This window comes from Anopheles stephensi, chromosome 2 (genome assembly GCF_013141755.1).
Source record: "Anopheles stephensi strain Indian chromosome 2, UCI_ANSTEP_V1.0, whole genome shotgun sequence".
NCBI lineage: Eukaryota > Metazoa > Arthropoda > Insecta > Diptera > Culicidae > Anopheles > Anopheles stephensi.
In genome coordinates this window covers 10328944-10353448 of record NC_050202.1, presented here as the reverse complement: position 1 = coordinate 10353448, position 24505 = coordinate 10328944, and the positions used below count along the sequence as shown (strand labels likewise).

Sequence of the window (24505 nt, the reverse complement as noted above, 5' to 3'; positions counted from 1 at the left end):
GCGATGACATCTCGAAAGGATTGAAGAGGTACACCAAAGCCATGTATCAACTTCTCGTTTCATCCTCACAAGATGTCTCTGGGGACTTTGCCCTAATGGAAAGCCCAACCAGAAGATGCTGCAGATGCTGCGCCGGTGTAACTAATTGCATCCGAAACGCGGTAAGATGGTTAACGTCGTGCTGCAAGGACACATGGAAGGATGGCGCCTAGCTACTAGCCCTGCCGGTACTGTTTTTATTAATGAACCACAGATGGTTCCCTCCGTACGGTAAAATCCCTCGGGAAGTTTTATATGTCCCTGCCCGAAATCTCCGATCGTGTTCCGGGTGCGTGCGTTACCTTCCCCTCCCGGGAGTACCTTTTATGACCCTTAACAACAAAAAACCAAGCGAACCTCTTATCTCGCATTTCATCTTAGAAAAAAGGAGGTAACAAGCAAGGCAAAACCACATACGGAACAAAACGCAAGCGAAGGTTCTTACCTTCCAGATTTTATTATTTACCGGTACCGACAGCTTCAGCTTCATTCAACCGGCAGCTTCCTGAAGTGCTTTATTAGGTTCAAGTCAAATTTGTCAACACACCCGTTTAGCTGTGCCGACAGGTAAGCATGTTCGCACGGCAGCGTTAACTAGGGAAGCTAAGACAGTCCGTTATGAGCTCTTAAGCAGCCCTTAAAAAGCATAACAAATTCGATGACTGCCCCCGAAAAATAAAAACGTTTGTCCCGAAGCCATTATTTTGGCATTTTTCATTCGAGTTGCTAAACAGCTCTGGAAATGCTTGACTTAATCGATAACGTTTTTTTTTTTGTAATAAATGTGAAAACTTCTAAGCACAGTTTACAGTGGCTCAAACACTAATCCGGACAACTTGGAGTAGAAAAAAAAGGTTCGACTTTGAGGGACATTGTGAAGGACCCTTCACTTCCACAGACGGTCAATTTGTACTGTAACTTAAGACATTGCTTTAACTGCATTCCAACCAAGTGCCCTTTATACAAAAGAAAAAGTTATCAAACTTTGGTACTTAAATTGGAGAAAGTAAGCCTTTCAACGAATAAATCTTGGGAGTACGATTTTATCACAATATCTATATTTGGCTTGAAAAATTGATAAAACATTTTATTTTCTTTTAAAAAATTGCGTTTACAAAATTTTGCGGAGATAAAACTTTATATTTCTCTCTCTTCCTGGCCTAACGAACGCCAACTTTTAGGTCATGCTTGCCATTTCTGGCTTACTAGACTTAATGACACCAAGTAGTTGGAAAGTCAAGACTCCACTTTGGGGGAACCGTCCGAATGGGATTTCAACCCCGGTCCTACCGTATGAAGACCGGAGCCGTTGTCACGTCAACCACCCCATATTTATTGCACTTCATATGTTATACTTGTGCTTTAACAATTCTTCTTTTTCTTCCTATTTTTTCATACACTTCTTCTTCTACTTCTTGACACTACAGTACTTGAACTTCCAAGTTAAGGACAGTAAAAATTTCAAATTTCCCTAACTGTACGGTCAATCTTGCGTGAAACGGTTCAGAAGGGAACTGGGAGAGAGGGGAGGAAGAAGTAGAAATTGAAAGCTAATTTATGATCTTTTTTTTTCGTTGTGAAAAGTTAATAAAAAGTTAAGATATTAAATAAAAAATAGCAACTGTAAACCTTCAAAAGCATCATTACCAAACGTGGAAAAAGCAATACGACCAGCCCATTTTTATCGAATCAAATAATCCTCATTATCAGCTTGTCCGAATTTACACTTCATACACTGTAAAAACTGCCGCACATATCGACAACACAAAAACAAGGATCGTAGCACACAGGAGCACACAAACACTCCTCCGTGGCCTACTATGGTCTCGCGAGGAAGAAAAACAGATGATCCATTTTTCAACCATCAGCCAACAAACACATGGTGGTGATGCTGGGTTTTTGCCGCATGTCAAGAGGTTTCGATGAAGATCGAAGAAATGGACGAAAAACGGGGGAAAAAAGCATGCTTCGCTCTCATTAACATCCGGTATGGAGCGCGATGTGCCATGCGCTGTCCGGAACATCCCGATAAGGATTTCAAAAAGGAACGGAAACGATCTAACCTCACACACCTCCAACCACGGATAATGTTCTCAGCGTTTTTTTTTCCTCCCTAACAACCCAAAAACAGATTTATTTATTTTATTTAAAGGGATAAGTGACTTACCTTCTTCCATCGTTATAATGGTTCATGTTCCGGGTTCAGGAACTTACGTTAAACAACTCCTGCTATGGTTCGTTATTTTTTTACCTCCGAGAGCAAAAAGATAAGAAACACATTCACAACACACTGCACTTGAGCACCAAGCGGAGGAGTGAACCAGCGTTGGGAAGGCTTTTGAATGCTGATCTGTACAATTTTCGATTAGAAAACGGGGCCCCCCAATCTCAAGAGCTGCCCAAAATTAAATGCAGCACATGTGGCCGTCTGCTCGTGCGTTATCTGCAAGAGGGCAGACCACGAATAAAGGGCCAATAGGTTCAAGTTTAGCTGCGTTTCGATTTTCGGCTTTTGCTCCACTTTCCCCACTAACAAGACGGCGTGTTGGTATTAAATTAAATTCGATTATTTACACAATCGATAAGTGTAATTAATTTCTAGAGGCTTTTTTTTCTCCTTACAATTATGTGCACTTTCATAAACTTCACTTCACAATTATTTCCACGCGTCGTTGTTTCACTTTGCTGAAATACACACATTTAAATTAAAAATTAAAAAAAATAACGTTAAATTATTTAATTTCAAGCATCGCCATAGAGCATAGTAGCCATCGTTGCCATATGGTGCCCCTTTCCAACGATACCGGCCATGCTGCTGACGTGATCGAAAGAGAATGTATTGCCAGTTTGAAATTTCTTCTAAACGCAGACACTCGAAATTGGAAAGACTGTTCCGGCACAGCCATGGAATGCACCAGGCCCATCCCCAGGAAGGTGGCCATAAATCACGATGAGTACAGCACACAGCGGCGTCGAGCCATCGAACGTGCAACACGCGCAACAAATCGAGAATGAAACGCGGCGTTTGTATTCAAATGTGACACTTTCGGTTCGATCACGTCCGCCGGAGATCACGGTTCCACAGTGCGCTCCAGCAGCACACGCAAACAACATTGTTTACACTTTACTACTCTGCTCGAGCTACTTCGCGAGCCAATTTTGTCCCACTTTTTTGTAGCCAACAATTGCCAACAGCGACAGACTAATAGGGTTTTACGATAAGACTGCGGGCGCGCGCGACATTGTTGCCGGTGTTTTTTTGGGGCACACGACTTTAGACACTTTGTTTCACTTATGTACTTCACCAAACCAAAAAAAAAACTGTACCTTACGCACCTCGATAACGCGAAATATTTTACGTCGCTGCCAAAACACCACGCTTCCGCGATCTCACACACGAGGGCTGTCGCGCGTAAGCACACACCCTTCACGTTCAACGTTCCAAATCTGTTTGGCATGGAGTCGGCGACTGCACCCGATCGAAAAGCAAACAATACGTTCCGGCTCGGTTACGAACCCTGCACAGTATGCGGCACACCAATACACTGACGAGCCGTGCGTTCCCCAGCCGGTGAACTGTCAGATTCAAATAGAGCCAAAGTGACAGCAGAGGTAAGGTTTACGGTGGCTGTCAATTTACAGTGAAGGACAAAACAAACGCTGATGCAATAATTTACAATACTAATTTAGTTTGTTTGCGAGAGTTAGAAAACTCTTAATATGTAATTATTATGACGGACAATACTTTTTAGTCGGTTCGAACATTAGTTTCGAAAGCACGGGTAAAAGCCTAGGAGAAAAATATGATCTTTTCTCAAAAAAATCTCACCAACTAAAGCGACCTAGCCAAAATGGGGCCTCGTGCAAAGGGATTGGTGCCAAGATTCGGGAGAGACGCACGACATATCCAAGACATATCCCAAGTACGCGTGGCTCAAATATGGACAGAACAATAGACCGAAGGATGCTGTTCAGTAGAGTTCAGTTCACAGCTCAGATTATATAGTCCGAAATACCGATCGTACCCGGGTGGTAGCAAATGAACTTTACTCCTTCTGAATCGTCGTCTTCAAGAGCTGAAACTCTGCTTACTGTATCCCAAGATACAGGAATCCATCGAACAAGGCTTTTTTGACTCCCGGACAATTCCTTTACTGCCACGATATTTCTTTTATTAACCCCTTTGTGACCGACACGTGCATTAACAAGCTCACCTCTATCGTTCCATTTTTCGTTTATTTATTTCATTTCCTTTTTTGCCTTATGTTTCTCCTTTCTCTCCGCTCCACAGTAATGATGATCTTGATCCTTTCCCCCCACGAATGTGTTTGTGTGTTCGAATGTTACTTCTAGCTTTACTAGCTATTTTGGGCTTTTCCTTTTGCATTTGCATAAAAAGTAAAAATAAAAAATGCTGTAACTTCATGTTGATCTTGTCCTAGTTCTTGTGTGTGTGTCCCATCCTCTCATTGAACGGATATATAAGCTGATGATATAATAGTAATAATAAATAGAGGAAGCGAACACCGCTTTGCATCGTCTCTCTGTTGCATTGCTCAATAGCTCTTCCAACAGTGACATACACTTATTTTGCATTTGCTTTTTTTTGCTGATGCTTGTTTGGTTACCATCATCAGATGGAACCATGAAATAAACATGAATAAGCTAAAACATTTAGAAAATCCACACATCGTACTGCCCACAACAGTTTTAGCAGTAGTAGTAGTAGTAGCAGAAGTAATAAAGCTAAGTAGCATAATGCATGATCTTCAATACGAAGCAGAACAACCGGTAGCTTCGCAAAGAATAAAGACATACCCAGTGAACGCGCACGTCGCGATTTTGGTTTGCGTACATTACATCGTCCCCGGGGACATTTATTACAAATGGGAGAGGACCACGTTGATCGATTGCCTGTGCTTCGTCACATCAGGTGTCAGCAGCAGCAGCGGGGAATGGGTTTTGCATTTATCCTAAGATCTACAATCTGCTTGGTATGCTGTCGGCTGTGTCTGTTGGTGGCGGTGGCAACAAATAAAAAAGAAAAATCTTTCAACCTTACACTACACACACATTTGGAATTGTGTTTTTGTTGTTTTCCATGTTCTGCGTTCATTATCGTCTTGCTGTCGGTGTTCCTTCTTCTTTAAAGTTTTTTTTTGTTTTATCTAAACATCATGTAGTTTCATTAGCTGTAATTATACATAATTATATATATTTTCATCCTCCTGTGTTGTGTGCAGAAACATGCGTGAGTTGTTGGGGCCATCGGGTGTTGAGTTGCACGAGTGAACGACCTTCTCCCGCAGTATGTTGTGTGTGTGTGTGTTTTGTGTGAGAAAGACACAAATCGACCAAGTGTCCACATGATTACAATAATATACAATCATCGTAGCAAACACAGCGTTGATAGCATCATATGGACGATTATTTTCTCTTGCCCTAGTAAAAACCAGATCGGAGAAAGTTTTGTCAATCACTGTAATAGTACTACTGCTGCTACTACTACTGCTACTACTACTACTAATGAAGAAAAGAGAGTGTAAATCATCACACAACCCATTCGCGCTTTTTGAGGAGGCTTATATTTCATCCTTTAAATGTCCGCCCTTTTTATCATCAGCATATTTCCCCACATTTGCCTATCGCTCTTAACTCCTCCCGAGAGAGAGAGAGAGAGAGAAAGTGTGTGTTAGTGTGTGTGTTTGTATAATGCGCTTCACTCTTATTACATTACATTGCCTGGTTAAATAATCTTGCATCTGCTCGCTTTCTTTGCCTACCATAAACTAAGCTTACGTAGAGTGTGTGTGTGTGTAGTAGTAGTAGTAGTAGTAGTCCGTATCCGTATCGTGTTTGCTGTCCTCGTCGTACTAGTAGTTAAGTTGAATGTATTTAGCCTGGTATGTGTGTTTTTGTTGTTGTTGTTGTTTGGTGTGTAAATGTGTGAATGTGTGGTGGATGTCTGTGTGTGTGCGTGTGTATCGACCGCGTTCGATTAAATTATTCTCCAGTCATAGTAGCTCACAACACAACACTCTTCTCGGAGGCAGGCAGCGCTTGCTTGATGTAGGTTCGTTCTTCATAAACTCTTTCTGGTAGGTAGATAGAAGTAGTGGTAGTAGTAGTAGTAGTAGTAGTATCTGGGAAATCGTGTCACTCGGTTTTCCAACATGAAACACACGCGCATACACAGAATGCAACAACGCACCCATCACACCCACAGACACACGCACACACACACACACACACATACCGATAAACTTAGTAAACGATCCTTCCTGCTACACACACGCACACACGCTTGTTTGCCTGCCTGTCTGCCTGTCTACAATCCTCGCTCCCTCATCTCTCTCTCTCCCCTCTCTCACTACCTTTCTTGCACACACTATAAGCTTCTTATACTGTCCCATTGTTCCGTTTCCTCTGCCAAAAAAAAAAGAAAGATAAACTGAATAAACTCGAGTTGAGACGTTCGTCGGCGGTGACGATACGCACCTAGAGTACACTTCTGCTTCTCGCTCGCCCGTTTCTCGGTCAAATGGATGATTTCAGTTTTGTTGTGTGTTTGTAGTTTATTTGTGTGTGTGTGTGTTTTTTTTCTTCTTCTTTTCCCTTCTTATCTTTTCTTCGCTCGCTTCGCTAATAGCTAATTTGCTTGCGCCGACGGCGGCTTACGACGGCGGCAGCGACTCGCGCTAGAGCTGTAACCACCTTTTAACGGTTTGCATTTTTCAGCTGGTTGGAAAGCCAGTCGAGTCCTTCGTACAGTCCGTCGCCGCTAGTTGCACAGGTCGCCTGAATGTACCAGTTGCGGTTTCGTAGCGAGTGTAGTCCTAGCTTGTCGGTGATTTCTGCCGCGTTCATTGCGTTTGGTAGATCCTATAGGCGTAAACAAGCAAAAAAGAAAAACGAAACACATGAGTGAATTGTTTGTATTAGTGTCGAGATGCTAATTTGTATAGGGGTATTGGTTGTCATTTTTGGTGATAATAAGTAGGGCAAAGTGCAATTCACACTTGGCGACACACAGCGTGGTACACAACAAGAAGAAAGCTTTGTCATTTGCCGACAACGCTTTATCATTCTGCACCCAAGTCGTACGGATCAGCATATCTGCTCATACGGTGGAGAAGATACTGGAGAAAATATTGTTCTAAGCCTTTCTAAGCAATAGACAACCGCTAGAACTGAGCAGTTGATGAGAACAAGCCATCGAAAGAAGAGACTCAGTAGTTACCACTGTAGTGTAAGTGGGCAACTCTCAGTGCACATTTTGGTAAAGGAATTATGCTTTTACGTTTTACCCCACCACCAAATGACCAATGTGCAGCATGTTGATGCCACTAATAGCTTCCACATCACACGTACCTGTTTGTTTGCGAATATCAGTAGAACGGCATCTCTGAGCTCATCCTCGGCCAGCATTCGCATCAATTCTTCCCGGGCCTCACCGATACGCTCTCTGTCGTTGCTGTCGACCACGAAGATAAGTCCCTGAGGATGGTAAAGAAGAACTCATCAGTAAGCTGAAGGTTTCCAAACGGTCACGGGTTTAGGATGACGGTAGTATTCACTTACTTGTGTGTTTTGGAAGTAATGCCTCCACAGGGGCCGAATCTTATCCTGGCCACCCACATCCCAAACCGTAAAACTAATGTTTTTATACTCTACAGTCTCGACGTTGAAACCTGCAAAGAGGGGGGAAGGTTCAGGCCGTTAATTAGTACTATTTCTACACCCAGCCACGGACACCCTTGTTGCTTACCAATTGTAGGAATCGTTGTAACAATTTCACCTAATTTTAGTTTATACAGGATCGTGGTTTTACCGGCAGCGTCCAATCCGACCATCAGAATTCTCATCTCCTTTTTGCCGAACAATCCTTTGAACAGGTTGGCGAATACGTTCCCCATTTTGCTGTGTTGTAATGTATCGTTTTGTTATACACCTAGGCGCAGAGGGATAGAAAGCAGTACGGCGTTAAAGTTACATCTCCTCCCGCGATCCTCCCGATCTGAATCCAACCACCCACCTTTCTTAAGATCGAACGATATGATCTCGGTTTTGGTACGCTGGAAAGCTTCTCTCACACCGGAGACCACAATGCGATTGTGCCCGAGAGGGGGAGGGGGGTTATAAATGGAATGTTTTACAGAAAAGCACAGGTGGCTTAACTTACAGCGCGATCTACTAGTAAACTAATAAACCTAGATCACTCTCTCTCTCTCTCTCTCTATCTTTCTTCACACCACTCACTGCTACTGCACTTGCACCAGTAATTGGCCGACGAACGATGTACTGTGTACTGGAATTTTAGCGTACTTTCGCGTTATTCGCTAACGAAACATTAACACACACACATACAGACGTTGCCGTGTTCCACACGCACTTCCTCTATTGTTCCGAACTATCGGAATTTATTGTTATGGGTTTGTTGTTGAACTTGCGTCTAGCCTAGTGTAATATCTGGAAGGAAAAGAAATGAACAAAAATTAGTAACTTTTACGCTGATGTTTGTTACAAATTAAGTATGCAGATTTGATCGACAACGTCCCATATACAGCGCCGCGCCGGAAGTGCGTGTTCCTTCTTTTCATAACAAAATCAATACCCAATACTCTTTCTCTCTCCGCGTGCACACAAATCAATTCATTCTAATTCCCCTGGTGCTTTCGTTGAGTGGAACTTTTGTCTCATTTAGCATGTTTCCTATAATCGTGCGGCTCTGTATGGTTGCCACTTGGCTCACGTGACGCTCCACTTCGCGATAATGAATCATCCTGTGCGAAAGTGGCTAAAATCGCAACATTATAGCTAGTAGGAACATCCGTTTCAATACAATCAAGTAGCCGGGGTGTGGAAAGTTTAAAACAGCCTGCTGGAAACAATTTCCATAGCAACATTGTAGTGAACGAATTGCGTACGAGGTCTTCTTGAATCGAGCTGTTTTGTAAACGCAGATTTTTCTTCATTTTAAATCGTTGCTTGACCAGCCCAGCCGTTGGCTCAACGTTTTCCGACCGACGACTTTTTTTATGCTGCCGGTGTGCGGTGGAGAAAGCATCAACTAAAACGTCTTTACCCCACATAAGCTGCGATACTGACATACAAACGTGCACGCACACCGAGCGTCTCGTGTATAGAAAATCGAGCATAACGACACACACACACACACAGCCAGCCATATATTCGATCGACTTTCCGGACGGAAAAATTTCTACCCATCGCCAGCCTGGAGGAGCATCATCCTTCTCTTTCCAGCCAACCTGTTCCGGCCCGTATCCGTTTTTCCGTAATCTTCCCAACGGTTTTGTGGCCGATTGACACAGGCGCGTTCAAAACGAACGCACCAGGGCCAAAGCCAAAAATGGGGTGGGGAGGGGGGTTGGTGGGAGGGCGCCACTTGCATGCTTCTCTCTTTCATGTTGCTGCTGTGCGGAACATTAGCCGACGCAAATGGGTGGCTTCCCTTCCATCGGCGCTTGTAGTGGTGCGAACGCTCTTCTGCTACGTTACGCAGGTGTATGTGTGTGTGTATGTTGAGCGGCTTTCATAGTAAAGTAACGTGTACATAGGTCGGGTTCTACGGGTGAATCAGCCTGTGCCACCACCGCAACCACTGGACACGCTTTCTTATCGGAGCCCATATTGCCCTGAAACTGAATCCGACCAAAATAACTTCCCCAGGGGGTGGGAGATGACACGGGTAAAGCGCACGTAATTGCAGATTGTTCAGAGTCGATCGAACGCCCATTTCCGCTGATAAGAGATCTGTGGTACAATCCAATCAGGCTGATTAAAGGGCGGCCTCGCACATTCGCCGTTTTTCTAGCTAAAAAATCTCTTGATGACCACATCCGAGGTTCGGACCTGAGGTCTGGCCGATCGGCTTAATTTCCAGTGCACTTGTCCGTCCGCCCGTCAGATGTGGCATTGTTCTTCTCTGCGTTCTTTGGGCTTTTCTTATTTATGCTGCTTCGTTCCCACTTGCTCGCGCACACATATTCACACACACACACACACACGATTCTGCTCTCGCTCTTGCTCTCTCTTTCTCGCTTGTACACGTCAGAGCGCAACGGTGAAAATACACCCTTCTTCTGCATATTATTTTCTACCATAGTGTTAGCACTTGAAAAGTTCACGAAAGTCCGTACCGAACAAAGGATATTATTTGCACATTTTTAATCCTACCATGTTACAGAAACTCATCAATTTCTATGCTCATGCTTTCCCGGACATCAAAAGCCCCTAATAAATTGGTTAAGTTGGTTTTCTTTAGTTGTGTGCGCGTGAAGATGATGACGATGATGATGACTTTGCTCCAACACACAACGCGCGCACACACACACACACAAACACACCGTTTCACGGATCCGCTGACGACGGCAACGAAAAACCACCACGCATATGCAGCAGTAGGCAGGACAGAGAGAGAGAGAGGGAGAGAATGACAGAAAGAAGAAGAAGCAGTACGGCTGCCAGCCCAAGATGGCGACTGTACGGGTTACCGCTAGGGCGACAATCGCGTGCACACTGGAACCGACTTTTTCACACCCATTCTTCGTGAAACACGACCCACAATCTAGCTCACCACCTGCACGTTGCGTTCACCGACAAACAGAACCCATTTTTCGGCGTTTCACTTACGTACTTTCTTTGCTATTCGCGGCCCAAAACCCAGTGCTCGCGGTCTCGACCTGTTCCGTCACTTTTCGCCACCACGAATTACATTCAAAGCTCGCGGCGATCTAACTTTCCTCTCGACGCACGCACACACACACACACGGTTTCTGTTTTTCGCCCACCTTTTTATTGACAGTTGGTGCTAATGTCGATTCGGCAAACAGACGGCGCTTTGGTCGACTTTCGCTGCCACGTCGGCCGACATGTGGCAGGTTTAGTAGTGCGTGTTCGATGCTTGATCGACGTTGCTTTTCATGGCCGTTTTTTTTGCTGCGGATACAAAAGGGCGCTGTTTTCTCTTTTCTTGGGCAAAAGAAATAAGAATGTTTGTTACAACAATAGAAAAGCACAGAACCGTAACACAAAGGAAAGAGAAATATTGTGTGACCGGTTGGTTTTGGCTAATGGCGAGGGAAAACCATTACAAGAATGGGCCGAATGGAGGTTCCATCTGGCAGACAACAAATCAACAAAGCGCTGGAAGGAGGATACGATTGATCAATCCCAGTTCGATTCTACTTTTCCCCCCCACCAAAAAAAAAAAAGGATTCCTCTAATGCTCTGCATAAGAAAATGTTTTGTAGAGGATTGACTCCTTTTCATCCTGTACACAGAGGACACATACTGGAAGCAAAGAAAGCGAATATTAACACTTGTATGCCGACATTGCACTTCCGATTCAGATACCATATTGACACTCGTTTCTTCCACGAAATTGTCCCGGAAATCTATTCGCGTTTGTGTTCCTGTGGGTTTTACGAGATTCATCACAGTTCAAATGCTATATACGGCTTGCCCCCGTAGCCTTCCCACGATGACGAGCTTTCTAAGCCCGTTCATCCTATCCTTTAGGCACTACCTACAACAAACAAACACCCAAACCGAAAGCACACTCTCCGGCAACACACTCCGGCTAGCAACAATTTATAAAGCTTTGCAAAGGGTTTCTCCAAATGCACGAAATAACACGCAACATCCAGCCAATGAATTGGCCGTATCCACGTCGTCAAATGCCACAACTCTGTTTGTCGTCGTCACAAAGAAATGGGTATGGAGCCGAACGAGAAGATCTTTCAGGACACGTTACAAACACACTACACGTCTACAGTATAATATGCACCGTATTCCGTATTAACCTAGGGATCGGATTATCACCTGCTTTACTTTTCGATGAGACGACGGAAACGCAAAATGCAAAACCGAATGATTTGGATGTTGTGATTCGCCTGCTCGCTCGTCACACCGCTACACAGAAACGCGTACAGCGATGATTAACTCCACCTGACAGCTATCGCCGACCGCACCGCAAACCACCGGGCGGACATTTTCCGGTAACATTTTGTGAAATGGATGTTAGTTCCGGCGATGTGTTTTAGTGTCCTGAAGGTGTACATCGATCCCTAGCTTTTTATCCCGTCACAATACGCCATCCATTGCTTTCTGTGGATTTTTTACTGTAAATATTCAAAATGACCGTTATCCTAGCTTCCGAAGAAGTACATTTAGCCAATCGATAAAGTAAATAAAGTCACCACATGCCCCGAAAATTGTAAGCCATGCATAGTATGGAGCCAACAAGTTAAGATTCGGATGCGATTGTGTCCTCAAACGTTCCTCACATTATGGGTAACGCGGTTAGCGCTAATCATCTAACAAGCTAAGCATCGTTTTTCTCAGATCAATCTATACACTTCTGAGCAGCTAGTATTTCACACCGCCTCAACTTTCAACAAAACCACAAGCGAAACCTCTAAAGCGGCTTGTGTTTCAATATTGTTTCCTTTGTTTTCACTTGTTTATATTTATACTCTTTTGCTACAATAAGACAGTTGATCTAATTAATGGTGGCGATTAGCGATTATTTAGCGCGTTGCGCACAACGCACCTTGCTTCCGTTAAAGCAAAACCAATCGTTTACTTTACCGTGTGTTTGTGTGTGTGTATATATGTCATATGAATTAATTATGCTTGAATGTACGCGTCATACAATAACTACTATCCCTCTCTCGTCTCGCGCGCGTGCAGTGTCCGAGGTTCGATCAAAAAGAGCAAACCATTCCTCGACATGCAAGGAAAATAATGTGCAAGCAGCAGTAAAAGTCTACCTTACCTTATAAAACTTAGTTATAACAGGACAATGCACGCGTAGGTTTAGCTTAGAATATCTATAAAAAAGAAGATAAACTTTAACGAGTGGCTCTCGTTCCTTTGCCGGTAGGAATCCACAACTGGTTTTTAGTTGACCAGATTCAGTGACTGGTACTGTTCGTCGTTAACCTCCGTCATCATGAAGCTGCCATCGGGAAGCAGTAAGACCACCCGTCTGGTACCGCCTGTAGGGGAATAAGATATGAGGTTATTATGAGGTATAAATGCAACACAATCTTAAGCTTCTTTTGCTATCAACATTAATGGCGATGGAGGCGCCTAGTACTTCTTACTCAGGGCCTCGATCGATTTGGGGAAGAGAGCATTGTTAGAATAAAATGACTCACCGGGTGACGGTTGATCGGCTTGCACTACTTCGGCCGTAATTTGTGTGTCCTGCGAATCTTCGGTCGAAATCGTCAACTCCTGGTTGGTATCGACCGACTGCTGGTACTGTGCCGCCTGCTCTTCCGTCATCTCCTGTCCCTGGTGTGAGAGGACAGAGAATATTAAAATCGAGCTTTCTTTTTTTCGCAGCGCTGCACGAGCTGCGCCCACTTACCTCCTGTGGTACGGCCACGGCTTCCGAAACGGCCGCATCCAGCGTCAGCACGCCACCGGCACCACCGGCCGCCTCTTCCTCGCCCTCCTGCGAAGCGACCAACACGCAGCTCTGCTCTCCATCCGAACCTTGCGCAATCAGTATCGTCTGGCCTTCGGCGTTCTTGCCCGCCACCTGATACACGGTACCATCCTCACCCGCCACCAGTATCGGGGAGCCGTCCTCGTTCGTCAGCAGCTGCTGCACCTGCGTGTCCGTCTGGTCTCCGCCGGTTGCCACCACCATCTGCTGCTCGCCACCTTCGGCGGCCGGTTGCTCGGAGGGGTTTGCGTTGGCAGAGCCCGATTCCTGCTTCACGTCTACCTTCTTTTCTTCCGGTTCCGCTTCCGGGCTGGGTACGGGAGTAGGTTCACCTTCTGCTTGGGCCAGCACCTTACCCGTCACGGGGCAGAGGGTCATTGCGCGCGGTGGGCTCGGTGGGGGAGGAATGGAAATGTTGGAAGAGAACCCGTCGGTCATCGCTTCCGTTTCTTCCTCCTCGTTGCCGCCCGCCTTCTTGCCTCCGGCCACCGTGCTCGAGGTGATGACGCGCTTCACCACGTTTACGCCCTGTCGGCGCAGTGCGTTGATCTTCTGCTCGGACGATGCGGGCCCACCGACTGTACGGGTGACGGTCGAGGTGCGGACCACTGTGCCGGGTCCACCGGAAACGGATGTTACTACCCGGCTTCCGATCGGCTTTTGCTGGGAGGTTGAAATGACGCGTGGTGACGCTGTCGCTCGCTGCTGACCGCTCGCAGCGGCCGAGGTGGTGATTTTAGGTACGGGCGCGGACGTGTACACACCAGCCGGCTTGGGTGTACCGATTCCACCGGGTCGCTGTTGCTGCTGTCCAGGCGAGAACGGAACCAGCTTCGGCGTCTTGCGGATCGTTTGCTTCACCAGCTGCTCGGTACCGTCGATGTTCCGGCGAATGATGCGTGTCGTGACGCCGGACGAATCGGTCGTGGAGGCGCCGGTCGTGATGGTGATGGGACGGGACGGCGGATGATGGGGCGTCGTTGAGCCGGCCGTTGCCGTCGTTAGTACCGCCTTCGGGGACGAGCTCTGTGGGGAAGAACCGGTCGGTTCGGGTTTGACTTTGAATATTCCGTGCACACCCCCACCTCCACCACCACTCATTTCCGACTTGGAGACGATCTTTACCTTGGCCGCTTCGCCGCCACTGCGCGGCGATAGGCGCGTCGTGATGGCGCCCGCCGATCCGCCACCCACCACCAGCTGCTGGCCGGGCGACTTTTTGCTAATGCCACTGGCGATACCGTCTTTAGGTGATTTTATGATGACAACTTCGGCCGACGTGCCATCCTTGACCGTGGTCGCCACGGTACCGTTCACGGCCGATTTCATGATGCCCGAGGTGGGTGCGCCACCGCCGGCACCCGAAACGGACACGATCTTTACGTTGCCCGTTTGGGAAACCTTCGTTAGCGCATCGCTTACGGCGGAAGAGGATTCGGTTTTCAGCTTCTTTGCCGTATCCACACCATCGGCATCGTTCGGCCCGTCGGATTCTGCTTCGTCGAGCTTACGCTTGCCAGCCGGGCCGGTGGCATCGTCCGCGGAATCACCCGGCGATCGATTGCCAGCCGTCCACTGCTTTACACGATCGAGTGCGCTTGCCTTCGAGGTGCGAACCGGACGGAGTTGATTCGCGATCGAAGCAGCACCGGAACCGGCGGTGGTTGTGGTAGTGGTCGTTGTCCCCGAACCTGCTGTTCCAGTTGTGGTTGCCGCACCGGTCGCTCCCTTCTCCTGGCGCTGCATCTGTAGGGCGCGTGCTGCCGTCGCGGCGCGCTGCTCCTTCTGCTTGGCCAGCTGTACCTCGAAATGTTCCAGAATGCTTTGGCACGAATGGAGATGCGTCAGCGGTTCCCAGGTATTTTGATCGTTCGTCATCTTCACCCATTTCACCAGGTACTCGTGCATCTTGATGATGGGGCTGAAGCGTTTGGCTAAAATTTTCTCCACCTCTTCCTCGGAACAGGCCCCGGTTTTGGGGTGCGTGCGCGTTGCAAACGACCGCCGTACCGGTGTGCCTGTGGTGGTGGTGGTGGCGCCAGCAGCTGATGCCGCCCCGGAGCCCGTGATAGGAGTTTTTACCGGTGTGCCGTCCGTTTTCTTCACCACGCCCGTCTGAGCACCGACAACGATACGATTTTTCGCGTCCCCGGCAAGGGTGGTGGGCGGTTTAACGTCTCCCACCTTACGAACGGCTGGCGTGAAGCGGTTCTGGGCATTGGCTGAAATGGCGAATAAATATGGATTAATTTGTCCGGGTGGGAACATTACTTTTACTGTGCCTTTACCTTTATCCTGTGCTTCGTTTTGTGGTTCCAGGATCGTTTTGGTAATTTTTACTGGCATTTCCTGAAGATTTCCCGCACCCGTCTGGAAAGGATTTTTTTTTGTGTGTGAAATTGTATTAATATTTTCCCTACTCAAACCGGCCACCACGACACGATCATCTCACCTTCGAGAACGATTGGATGGTTTTACCCGCCACAATCCACGTATCACGCACGGACTCCTCCAGCTTAACCCACGTCTGGTACAGCTTCCAGGAGTTGTTTGCCCCGGCATTCTTCTCCTCCCCTGCGGATTGCCGTTGGGCCGATTTCCACAGCAAGAAAGCCCACACCTTGGCCTGCGCCTCGTCACAGTTGTGCAGCGTCGAGCCGGACGATCGCTTGCAGTCCGGCTCGTTCTCCTTGTGCTCCCGGAACAGATCGATCAGATGGAACACGGAATGGCACCGGCCACACACCAGCACATCACACTGCGATATGTCGGCCTGAGCTTTTTTTATCAGATCCGGATGTTTCCCTATATCGGCCGGATCCATCTCCTTTCCCTTTAATGCCGGAATCTGTAAATGGAAGGCAACGGACGGGTTGAAGCGGGCTTAGCGGTTGCATCGTAGCTTGGATGCAGGCCAAGCTGTATAAAGGCAAGCTACGCGCCACGACGGGGACAGCTACAGACGCGCTTCATCGTCGACGAAACAGCTGCAGCGCTTGATGGGCGAGCGAGAATTGCCATTTGTCTGTGTTGTTTTGTCCCCGCTTGATCTTACCTTGGCGAAAAAGATGAATTCACTTTATTGATAGCAAAAACCGATCTTCGCAATAATTAAACAGCTGCACTGTTGTATTAACGCGCGCACTCTTCTTTCACCGAACCCGAGAAGCGATACAATGAACAATTTTTCCCTGCTTGCAAGTCGTCAAACACAAACCAAGCCAGCCGCGGGGAGAAAACTATCGAAGAAATATTGTTTAACACACTAGCACACCGCCGGTACGGGTAGGGATTTTTCCTAAACCAGTTCGTACCGAGAAACCGCCAAAATACAGCACGGAAAACAACCGGGAAAACTTTGCACACTGTTTGTGGCCTTTTTGCTTGCTCTGGTCGGCAGTACGGTACGTTCGCTAATTTTGTACCGCGTACAAGCCAATACCAAGCGCACGGTGGTCGCGCCACGGGTACGAGTACGCCGACAGTCGAGAAAAAATGTCAAGCACGACGATAAACAAATTATTTTTACTATTATTCACCTATTGTAGGGGATTTTTGCGGGAAATTCAAGGAAACGCGAGGAAAATGCACGAAACTTTTAAGAGAAAATCGAATAAAAGTGGCCTGAATCGCCCTGATCTGTGTACGCGTCTGCCGAACAGCTTCCCAAACTGACCCACGCTAACAGTGGTCGGTTTGATGGACATGTTTCTTGGCATATTTCATTATTGAAAATTATCGTAATTCAAACTTTTGCCCTTTCTGACCGTTATTTTGCGTTTACAAAAAAGGATTATTTTGCATTTCAGAAATTTGTGTTTTGTATTAGTTGTACGTTTTTTTATGTGTTTGTTCTTTAATCTCTAACGTTTAATAACCCATTCCACACTAGTAAAAAAAATCTAAATATGAAAATGATGAAAAGTAGTTATGTTTTAAATCCTTAATAACCCCCATATTGTTTTTGATAATGTTCGTTTTTCAATTTATCCAAATCATTAAAATAAATAATTCACTCAAAATTTTCCATAAAAATAGAAAAACCGGCCTAATACTTACACACCCCCCACAAGGGTGAAAATGTTTACGCTCTCGCACCTCTCTCTCTCTCTCTCTTTTTCTCACCTGCAACACCACGCCGGAACAGTTCCGAGAGCGTTCGCTTCGTTTAGGGGTTGTTATTTACCGTGGCGCTTCCCGACGGTGTGGGGGTTGATTTTCCGTCTCGTGCGCATTATCGGCGTCGGCAGTTCGGCATTTGTGTTGCGAGATAGGCGCATTTCGCGGTGCATCGGGATTGCTCCCGTTCTAGGCAACAAAAGAAAATACCTCATCACGGAACAAGCATCATGCCTAGGAGAGGCAGGCAGGAAGAACCACAGGGTTCTCGAGGGTGTTTCCGTGCATCACGATAGTGCGGGCTGGTGAAATTGGCGAAAAAGCGCGCGCGTGCTTCTGTGTGCTTTTCCCCCTGCTATATAGAGCATCTCCGCTCATCTACGTGCGATTGTGCCCGTGGAAATCGAAACAATTGTGCAATTGTGTGTGTTGTGTGTGTGCTGTACTGTGCCTCTCTGAAACGTTCAAGCACAGTCCGAGTACCGAGCGGTAGCAGGACCAGGCAGCTGGTCATTCGGTTAATTATTCACGGCCAATGCAGTTCCTTGGCTACTACGGTGGCATTAACAGCGGTGCTCTAAAATACTGCAATACGGGTGAGAAGCAAAAAAAGTGATTTGTGTGGGAATTTATAGAGCGTATAGAAGCGTAAATACTAGGCGAGAACACGAACATGCCCGTTGTTGTTGTGGAGACGGATTTTCGGCAACCACCGCCAGCAGCAGCATCCCTGCTCGCTTCGCCCAGGACGACGTCTCCGGATGCCGTCTCGGACGCAGCCTCCATTGCGATGAGGGAAGTGTCGGCAGCATCGAGCAACCAGAATCGGGAATCCCCGTTCGAAGGGACGGACAATTTCGGCGATAGTACATTCATCAATGGAACCACGTCCGCGTCGAATGGTTTGTTGCATTCCTGGAACGGTACCATGCCGGACATCTCCAGGTCACCGTCGGTTGGTGATACGTTCGTGTCTGCGGCAGCATCTTCCGACCTTCCGTATCCTTCGTCCTTCTCCGACGACAGTACGGACGATTCCGAGTCGGGTCCGGATGAGGAAGTGGTGGACCAATCGGAAAGGATTGCGTATATCACGACCGCCACCATTACGCTCAGCGGCGGCATCAATTCGATCGATCTGGCCGATGTGACAGGATCGGGTGGAAATGCCCCTCCGGCTGCCGGTGCCAATCGATTTCGTTCGACCGGTCCCGTACTGGCAGGAGAAAGCACCCTGGACGCGGGCCTACTACAGCAGGGAGCACTTTCACCCGGTCAAGGCCCATCTTCGTCATCCGCAACGACGTCCATTTCGGTGTCGATCGCTTCGGTTGGTGAGTAGTACGGGGGGTTAGAGCTAAGAAACAGGAAGCTTACTGTACAGGAGTTTTACAAACAATGTTTGTACGGGGTTCTGATAGGAGGAGCAGATTACTGATTAAGATCTCGATTGAATGTGCACTGACTAATCGTGTTTACTAGACGGGAATGTTGTGTTGTGTATGGATTGGAATGCAATGCAAAAGAAAATCGATGGCGTGCTCCACATATCATGATAACTGATGACGACTGCTTCCGGTTTCTAACAAGGACAAGTCTAATTCTTCAAATCATTGTCTGATTTAAAAAAAATATATTCGATGTCCCAACTATCCTTAGTCGTTTACGTCCTGTCTCTTATGTACGGACAAGATCTATGATTAAGAGACTAGGCTTGAAGATATTTCGATCGAGATCGATCGAAGATCGAAGTCCAGATCTCGACAGAACAAGCTAGTATTTTAGCTTCGAAGGGCCTGATCATTCGGTCAAACTTCAAACTGTCAAGGAGAAGATCCTAGACATGATCGGATAGTTGATAAGTTAATGACGCTGTTCATGATGTAAAATCCTCTGTGTTTAATGTTTAAAAATTCTGTGAGCAAGATGGACTGAACCGCTACGATTTCGAAGAAGCTCCCTTGAATTATTTGTTGTGGTTTCATTTTAATGGCTTTCCAAAGTTAGCCCTATTTCCGAGGCACAATATGCATCACACGACAGGATAGCAGAAGAGGTCACTTAGCAAGGTGCAAATGTCTGATCCGTCCAATATAAACGGTACGACGATAAACTCTACGCCACATGAACGGTTTGTTTGAGGTACAAATTATCATCCAGAAACGCTCAATACTTAGCCCCAAAATTGATCGTTAATAGTGCTGTGGAAGCTAGAAAAGTTTTCTTACCCACCATTACTGTTGATCGTGAGGGCCATATTATGCCCCGTATCTACGATCGGTTGTATTTCTCTCTCTCTCTCTCTCTCTCTCTCTCTCTCTGTTTGCACACATGTTTCGACGTTCGATAATTTCCATCCAACGTTACGGTGCTCGTAACTCCCGCGTTTCATTTCAACTGTGCTATCAAAACACCGGTTTAAAAGAAAGATGGACATAAACAACGCTCTCATCTCTTCCAAGCGCCCAATTTTCGAAAAGAGTTGTCAATGTGGCGCAAACAACAACGCCGACTGACCTCGAACGGACAGCCAAACAGGTTTCCAAAAACGAAAACGAATCGTACTATCGACTCCAGCAGCGGGGTTCGGATTTCGGAAGTATTATTTAGCTTGCGGTCCCAACAACATCTAGCGGCCGCTGATCGGTGAAGCCTGAAGAGCTATAGCAATTAGAATGCCAGACAGGCTTTTGTTTTGGTTTTTGCGACCAAAAACGGCCGGACGAATATGAGCGATGGCTGGATTAAGCTACTACACCTGATGTGAGCGAAGTTACCCCGGCGGGGGTTCTCTTGAGTCTTTTGGACGAGCGAGAGAGAGAGAGAGAGAGAGAGAGAGAGAGAGAGAGAAGGGGGTGTAAAAATCGTTCCAGCTTAAGGACTGGTCCCTTGTTGAAGTGATCAGGTATGCGGGACTTGCCAGGCATCATTAATGTCTGGTGAGCCATTGCCGGAGTCACGTCTGATGTGACGGAATTTGTTTTTAATTGCTGGATATTCAAAACTGGCCTCTTGAAGGTGCATTAAGTGCTAAACGAGTGAGCTTTACGGAGTCTTCATTTGCTTATTGTAATGTCTCATTATCTAGACCAAGATTCTGCATCTGCTCCTCCGTACAAGAGTAGCCGTGTTGCCCTCAGTACTGTAACCTTGTGCCTGCTGACATTTCAAGTACACACCCCTTCAAGTACAATCTTCTGGTCCGGAGAGTTAGCGGTCATTCGGATGTGAATTCTTTTTTTCCTCCCTCTTCATCCAACGAAACACGATATTGTGGTAAGCAGACAGAAAAAAAAAAGAAATCTGTTGCGGTTTTTTTGTTAAAGCACAACCTTCTGACGTTCGCTGCCCGTACGCTGCAATCAATAACAATGCATGGAAGTGTTGCTGGCAAAGTGGCTTTAAAAAAAAAAGAAAAACCGCCACACGAAAAGACACGCGACCTATATACGTGTATAATGTAGATATGGCCCTCATTATAATCGCTATTCCTACACGTAATAGAAAATTGTTCTGACATTGAGAATAATGGTGGTCGAATTAGCTCGAGAGGGGTTTTGAGGGTGTAAAGCTGATTTATGCATCAGAAAGCTACAATAAATTTTGAATAATTAAGCCTCTAAAGTAAATCGTTATCTTATTGCTTTCTTGATAAGGCTTTTCGCCATCTCGAACGATTTCGGTGCAGTTTCGTGCATGTTGAAGTTAAAGACAAGCTGATGATAACGAAGACAAGAACATAATTGTGAATTATGCGATGCTTGCTTGCTTGTAATGGGAGAGTATGCTGATGTCGGCCGATTCGCGGGGTGTCATCCCATTGACCGTGGCCATGGGGTCCCCGAGGTCTATTTGATAACCTTGGTACAATGTGATATAGGAGGGGGTTGATAGGTGTTGGAGCGTTCTAGAGCGGTGCGTAAATTATGCGTAATCGGCTAGAAATTGGATAATGCACTCGTCGCGCTGCTATTGTTTGTTTATGTTCGCACTGATCGTACAGCAGCGTTACAGATGGTGAAAAGAAGGGATATCTTAGGAGAGTAATATTTTTACTCCTAAATTCGTCATCGAAATAGAAGGAAAAGCTTTCTTAATTATCATATCAACATCTAAAATATAGAAAATGTCGAAATACAGACTAAATTGCGTTGGGATCTCCCGGATGCCTTAAAACACAATCGAAGAAAAAAAAAAGATTTAATTTAAAAAATGTACTCGATGCTGCATGGCTGTATAAAGCTCCTTTTTAAATTATCGAAATAAAGTTTTAAAATTCAAATAAATTTAATTAGCTTCGTGACGTCGTTTATGGACGGCCGTCAACTGCCATTGGTGTTGTGCCTTTTAGTAAGCCTGCAGAGGCACGAGCTATCAACAACAAAGCATGGCGCGATCTTGATGTGGCTTTGTTCCGTAACACAGACCAGGAAAAGATTTCCTTTATAGCTTAAGCTTAAGAACACTCCAAACAGAACAAATGGATATTATTAATTTCTCGAACCTAACTACAGGTGACTTTCAATTCTCGTGCGAAAAAAGATTGCTGATCTCTAATCCTTTTTTCGCATGATCCCACAGGCGATGACTCAACCGAGCGGGAGCTGAACGAATCGCACGTCAGCGTTAGGATAGTGCCGGAGAAAAAAGGACTCTTTCTGAAGCATTCCGAGTATGAGGTAAGATTCATATTCTACTGCCCCCAGCGCATCGTAACGATCGGTTTTCTTTTCCCACTTTTCCCAAGATCAAGCTAAAGGGTATCGAGAAAACGGTTCGGCGGCGGTACAAAGATTTCGTCACGCTTCATCGCTATCTGGCAGTGAAGTATCCATATCGGTAAGTAGACGCGTACCTACCCGGGGAATGTTAGCGTACGACCTTGTGCTGTGGTGTGATGGCCTGCATGCCATCGATCGATCACGTATACACAGGGCACGGGTGTTGTTAGGATCGCCCGCAGCAGCACAAGTAACGCCGGTGTCGTTAGTGATAGCACTTTGTGCATACGATCACGTTGCCTGTAACGGCAAGGAATGGTAGAATGGCCTATTCATCTAGAGATGAAATGGATGGTGTAATTTGTTTTTGCCTGCCAGTTACAGATGTATCGGTTATGTGCAAAGTTCTCTCATTATACGCTAATTGTACACGAGGCGATCGTTACGGTTAGAACGATCTCAAATAATTTTTTTCTACTTCACCCAGACTCCTACCAGCACTACCACCAAAGCAGTTGATGCTGGACTCGCTTCTCGAAGAACGCCGCCGAGGACTCCAAACATGGCTCATCGTCGTATCGCTACACCCCGTACTGGGAAGCTCACCGATCGTTAGCACCTTTCTGCGCGATACCACCACCGACCATCAGTACCGGTTGCGTGTGGCGTACGAGAAGCAAATGGACGAATTGGTACGACTGCGGCCCGACGCAACACTTCCCGAGGTGGATATGGACACGCTAGCTGAATCGCGAACTCGTTTGCGCCGTGTGCAGCACAGCATTGGCCGGCTGAAGCAGCTGTTCGATCGACGGCTCTGTCATTCCAAGTGTCAGCCAGCGGAAAGTGCCGAAATTGAGGACATTTTGCAGAGTCGCGATTTGCGCGACACATTCAACGAGGATGGAACGCTCGAGGATATGGCGACGGGTGAGCGACTGGTGGCGAAACAGTACGAGCGGTACGTGCAGGTACAGCAGCGTGCCGTTTCGGAACGGTTGGATGTGTTGCTTGAGGTGCTGCATGCGCACAGGTAAGATGGAACGGAATGTTGTCCTGCCGTGGAGATTTGCTAACTCCAATCCTCCCTTGGAACAGTGATCTATGCGAAGGGATCGAAAAAAGCATATTGGCGGATCAGCAGCGTGCAGTGGCAAAGTCCAGCGCAGGAGTTGATAGTTCTGGCAATGTTCGCACAAAAACTAAAGCTCCTAGCATTCATCAAGGCAATATTACGACCGTAAGTAGATGTCGCGGACAACTACGCTCGCGGTTGATATTCTAAAATTCTTAACACTGAACCGCTTTCAGCAACATGACGCACCGACCACCGACCTAAAGCATCTGGCTCGACGTTCTGCGTTCGCCTTCAGCTGTGCCCAGGCCGAAACGCTACTAGCGGAGCGGTATCTACAATCCTTGCCTTCGATACTGCTGTCGTACGCGCACGAGGAGCAACAGCACCATCAGAAGGTAATGGTTCCACCGCACACTAGTGGCGATCACCACCACCACCACCACCGTACCCATACTAACCGTTGGAAATGTTTCGTAAATCTTTCTTTCACTCCAGATGTCGAAGATATGGCATCGGTTAGTGGTTAGCGAGTCTAGCAGGCTCGACTAATGGGTGATGGCTCCAAACCCCTTTTCCGCTAAGCATACATAAACGCGCACAACGTTGTGAGAGGAGTAGTACAGGAATTAGTGCTAATAGGGCGTGTTGTTTTTAAAAAGATTGCACACATTAATACAAAATCTTGAAATGTCCACCTCGAAATTTGAATTCAGTTTGCAAGTTTGAATTAATTTTTGGTATACTTAGAAGGAGGATTAAAGTTATACGGGTAGATATATGGCTTCTGTTTTAGGAAACTCTTCTGAATAGATATGGTAATATGTAATGAAAGCGGGGAAAAACGGACAAAGTGGAATATCAGGATACAAACGTATCGGTTACCGATGTTGCTATTCTTTTGCTAACATTTTCCTTATAATAAGATGTTTTTTTTCCTTCTTAGATACAGTTCGTAACATTGAGGAATTAAATAAAAGAAATGAGAAAATAAAATAATAAACAACAAATCGTTAATTGTTGGCAGACCCGAGTTGAGTGGCCACCGATCGCTCCGAATGGGATGAGTTA

General features: G+C 46.3%; 4 protein-coding genes across 15 annotated transcripts in view; 1 reads left to right on the top strand and 3 right to left on the bottom strand.

Moving 5' to 3' along the window:
- The window catches only part of LOC118503885, a 53414-nt gene extending 49906 nt beyond the window's left edge, over positions 1 to 3508 (bottom strand). The window contains exons 1-2 of one of the 2 annotated variants that reach the window (XM_036037643.1): positions 3367 to 3508; positions 2207 to 2724 (exon numbers count right to left, since the gene is read on the bottom strand). The gene's annotated coding sequence lies outside the window, so the exon portion shown is untranslated. The remainder of the gene's footprint in view (positions 1 to 2206; positions 2725 to 3366) is intronic. The other variant, XM_036037642.1, reaches the window with a different exon arrangement.
- A 2093-nt stretch (positions 3509 to 5601) lies between these two features.
- Positions 5602 to 12038, bottom strand: LOC118503889 (ADP-ribosylation factor 1). Of its 9 annotated transcripts, none has more exons than XM_036037655.1 (6): positions 11884 to 12038; positions 8075 to 8508; positions 7808 to 7990; positions 7621 to 7730; positions 7411 to 7536; positions 5602 to 6921 (listed from the first exon to the last, which is right to left on the bottom strand). In XM_036037655.1, the coding sequence occupies exons 3-6, from the start codon at positions 7953 to 7955 to the stop codon at positions 6757 to 6759; spliced, it is 549 nt and encodes a 182-aa protein (XP_035893548.1). In that variant the 5' UTR covers positions 7956 to 7990; positions 8075 to 8508; positions 11884 to 12038; the 3' UTR covers positions 5602 to 6756. The 9 variants fall into 9 exon arrangements, with proteins under 9 accessions (XP_035893548.1, XP_035893551.1, XP_035893552.1 ...); XM_036037658.1 differs by lacking the exon at positions 11884 to 12038 and adding an exon at positions 11592 to 11817; XM_036037659.1 differs by lacking the exon at positions 11884 to 12038 and adding an exon at positions 11588 to 11604.
- A 450-nt stretch (positions 12039 to 12488) lies between these two features.
- Positions 12489 to 17189, bottom strand: LOC118503884 (mucin-19). Of its 3 annotated transcripts, none has more exons than XM_036037640.1 (7): positions 16575 to 17189; positions 15972 to 16367; positions 15808 to 15889; positions 14645 to 15741; positions 13439 to 14545; positions 13224 to 13362; positions 12489 to 13061 (listed from the first exon to the last, which is right to left on the bottom strand). In XM_036037640.1, exons 2-7 carry the CDS (start codon positions 16341 to 16343, stop codon positions 12964 to 12966), a joined length of 2895 nt encoding a protein of 964 aa, XP_035893533.1. In that variant the 5' UTR covers positions 16344 to 16367; positions 16575 to 17189; the 3' UTR covers positions 12489 to 12963. The 3 variants fall into 3 exon arrangements, with proteins under 3 accessions (XP_035893533.1, XP_035893532.1, XP_035893531.1); XM_036037639.1 differs by having other exon boundaries at positions 13439 to 15741; positions 16575 to 16758; positions 16834 to 17189; XM_036037638.1 differs by having other exon boundaries at positions 13439 to 15741.
- Positions 17190 to 17689: 500 nt separating this feature from the next.
- Positions 17690 to 24273, top strand: LOC118503886 (sorting nexin-8-like). Its single transcript, XM_036037644.1, has 7 exons — positions 17690 to 18972; positions 22220 to 22317; positions 22386 to 22477; positions 22847 to 23392; positions 23458 to 23599; positions 23671 to 23832; positions 23933 to 24273. The coding sequence occupies exons 1-7, from the start codon at positions 18312 to 18314 to the stop codon at positions 23984 to 23986; spliced, it is 1755 nt and encodes a 584-aa protein (XP_035893537.1). The 5' UTR covers positions 17690 to 18311; the 3' UTR covers positions 23987 to 24273.
- Positions 24274 to 24505: the final 232 nt, after the last annotated feature.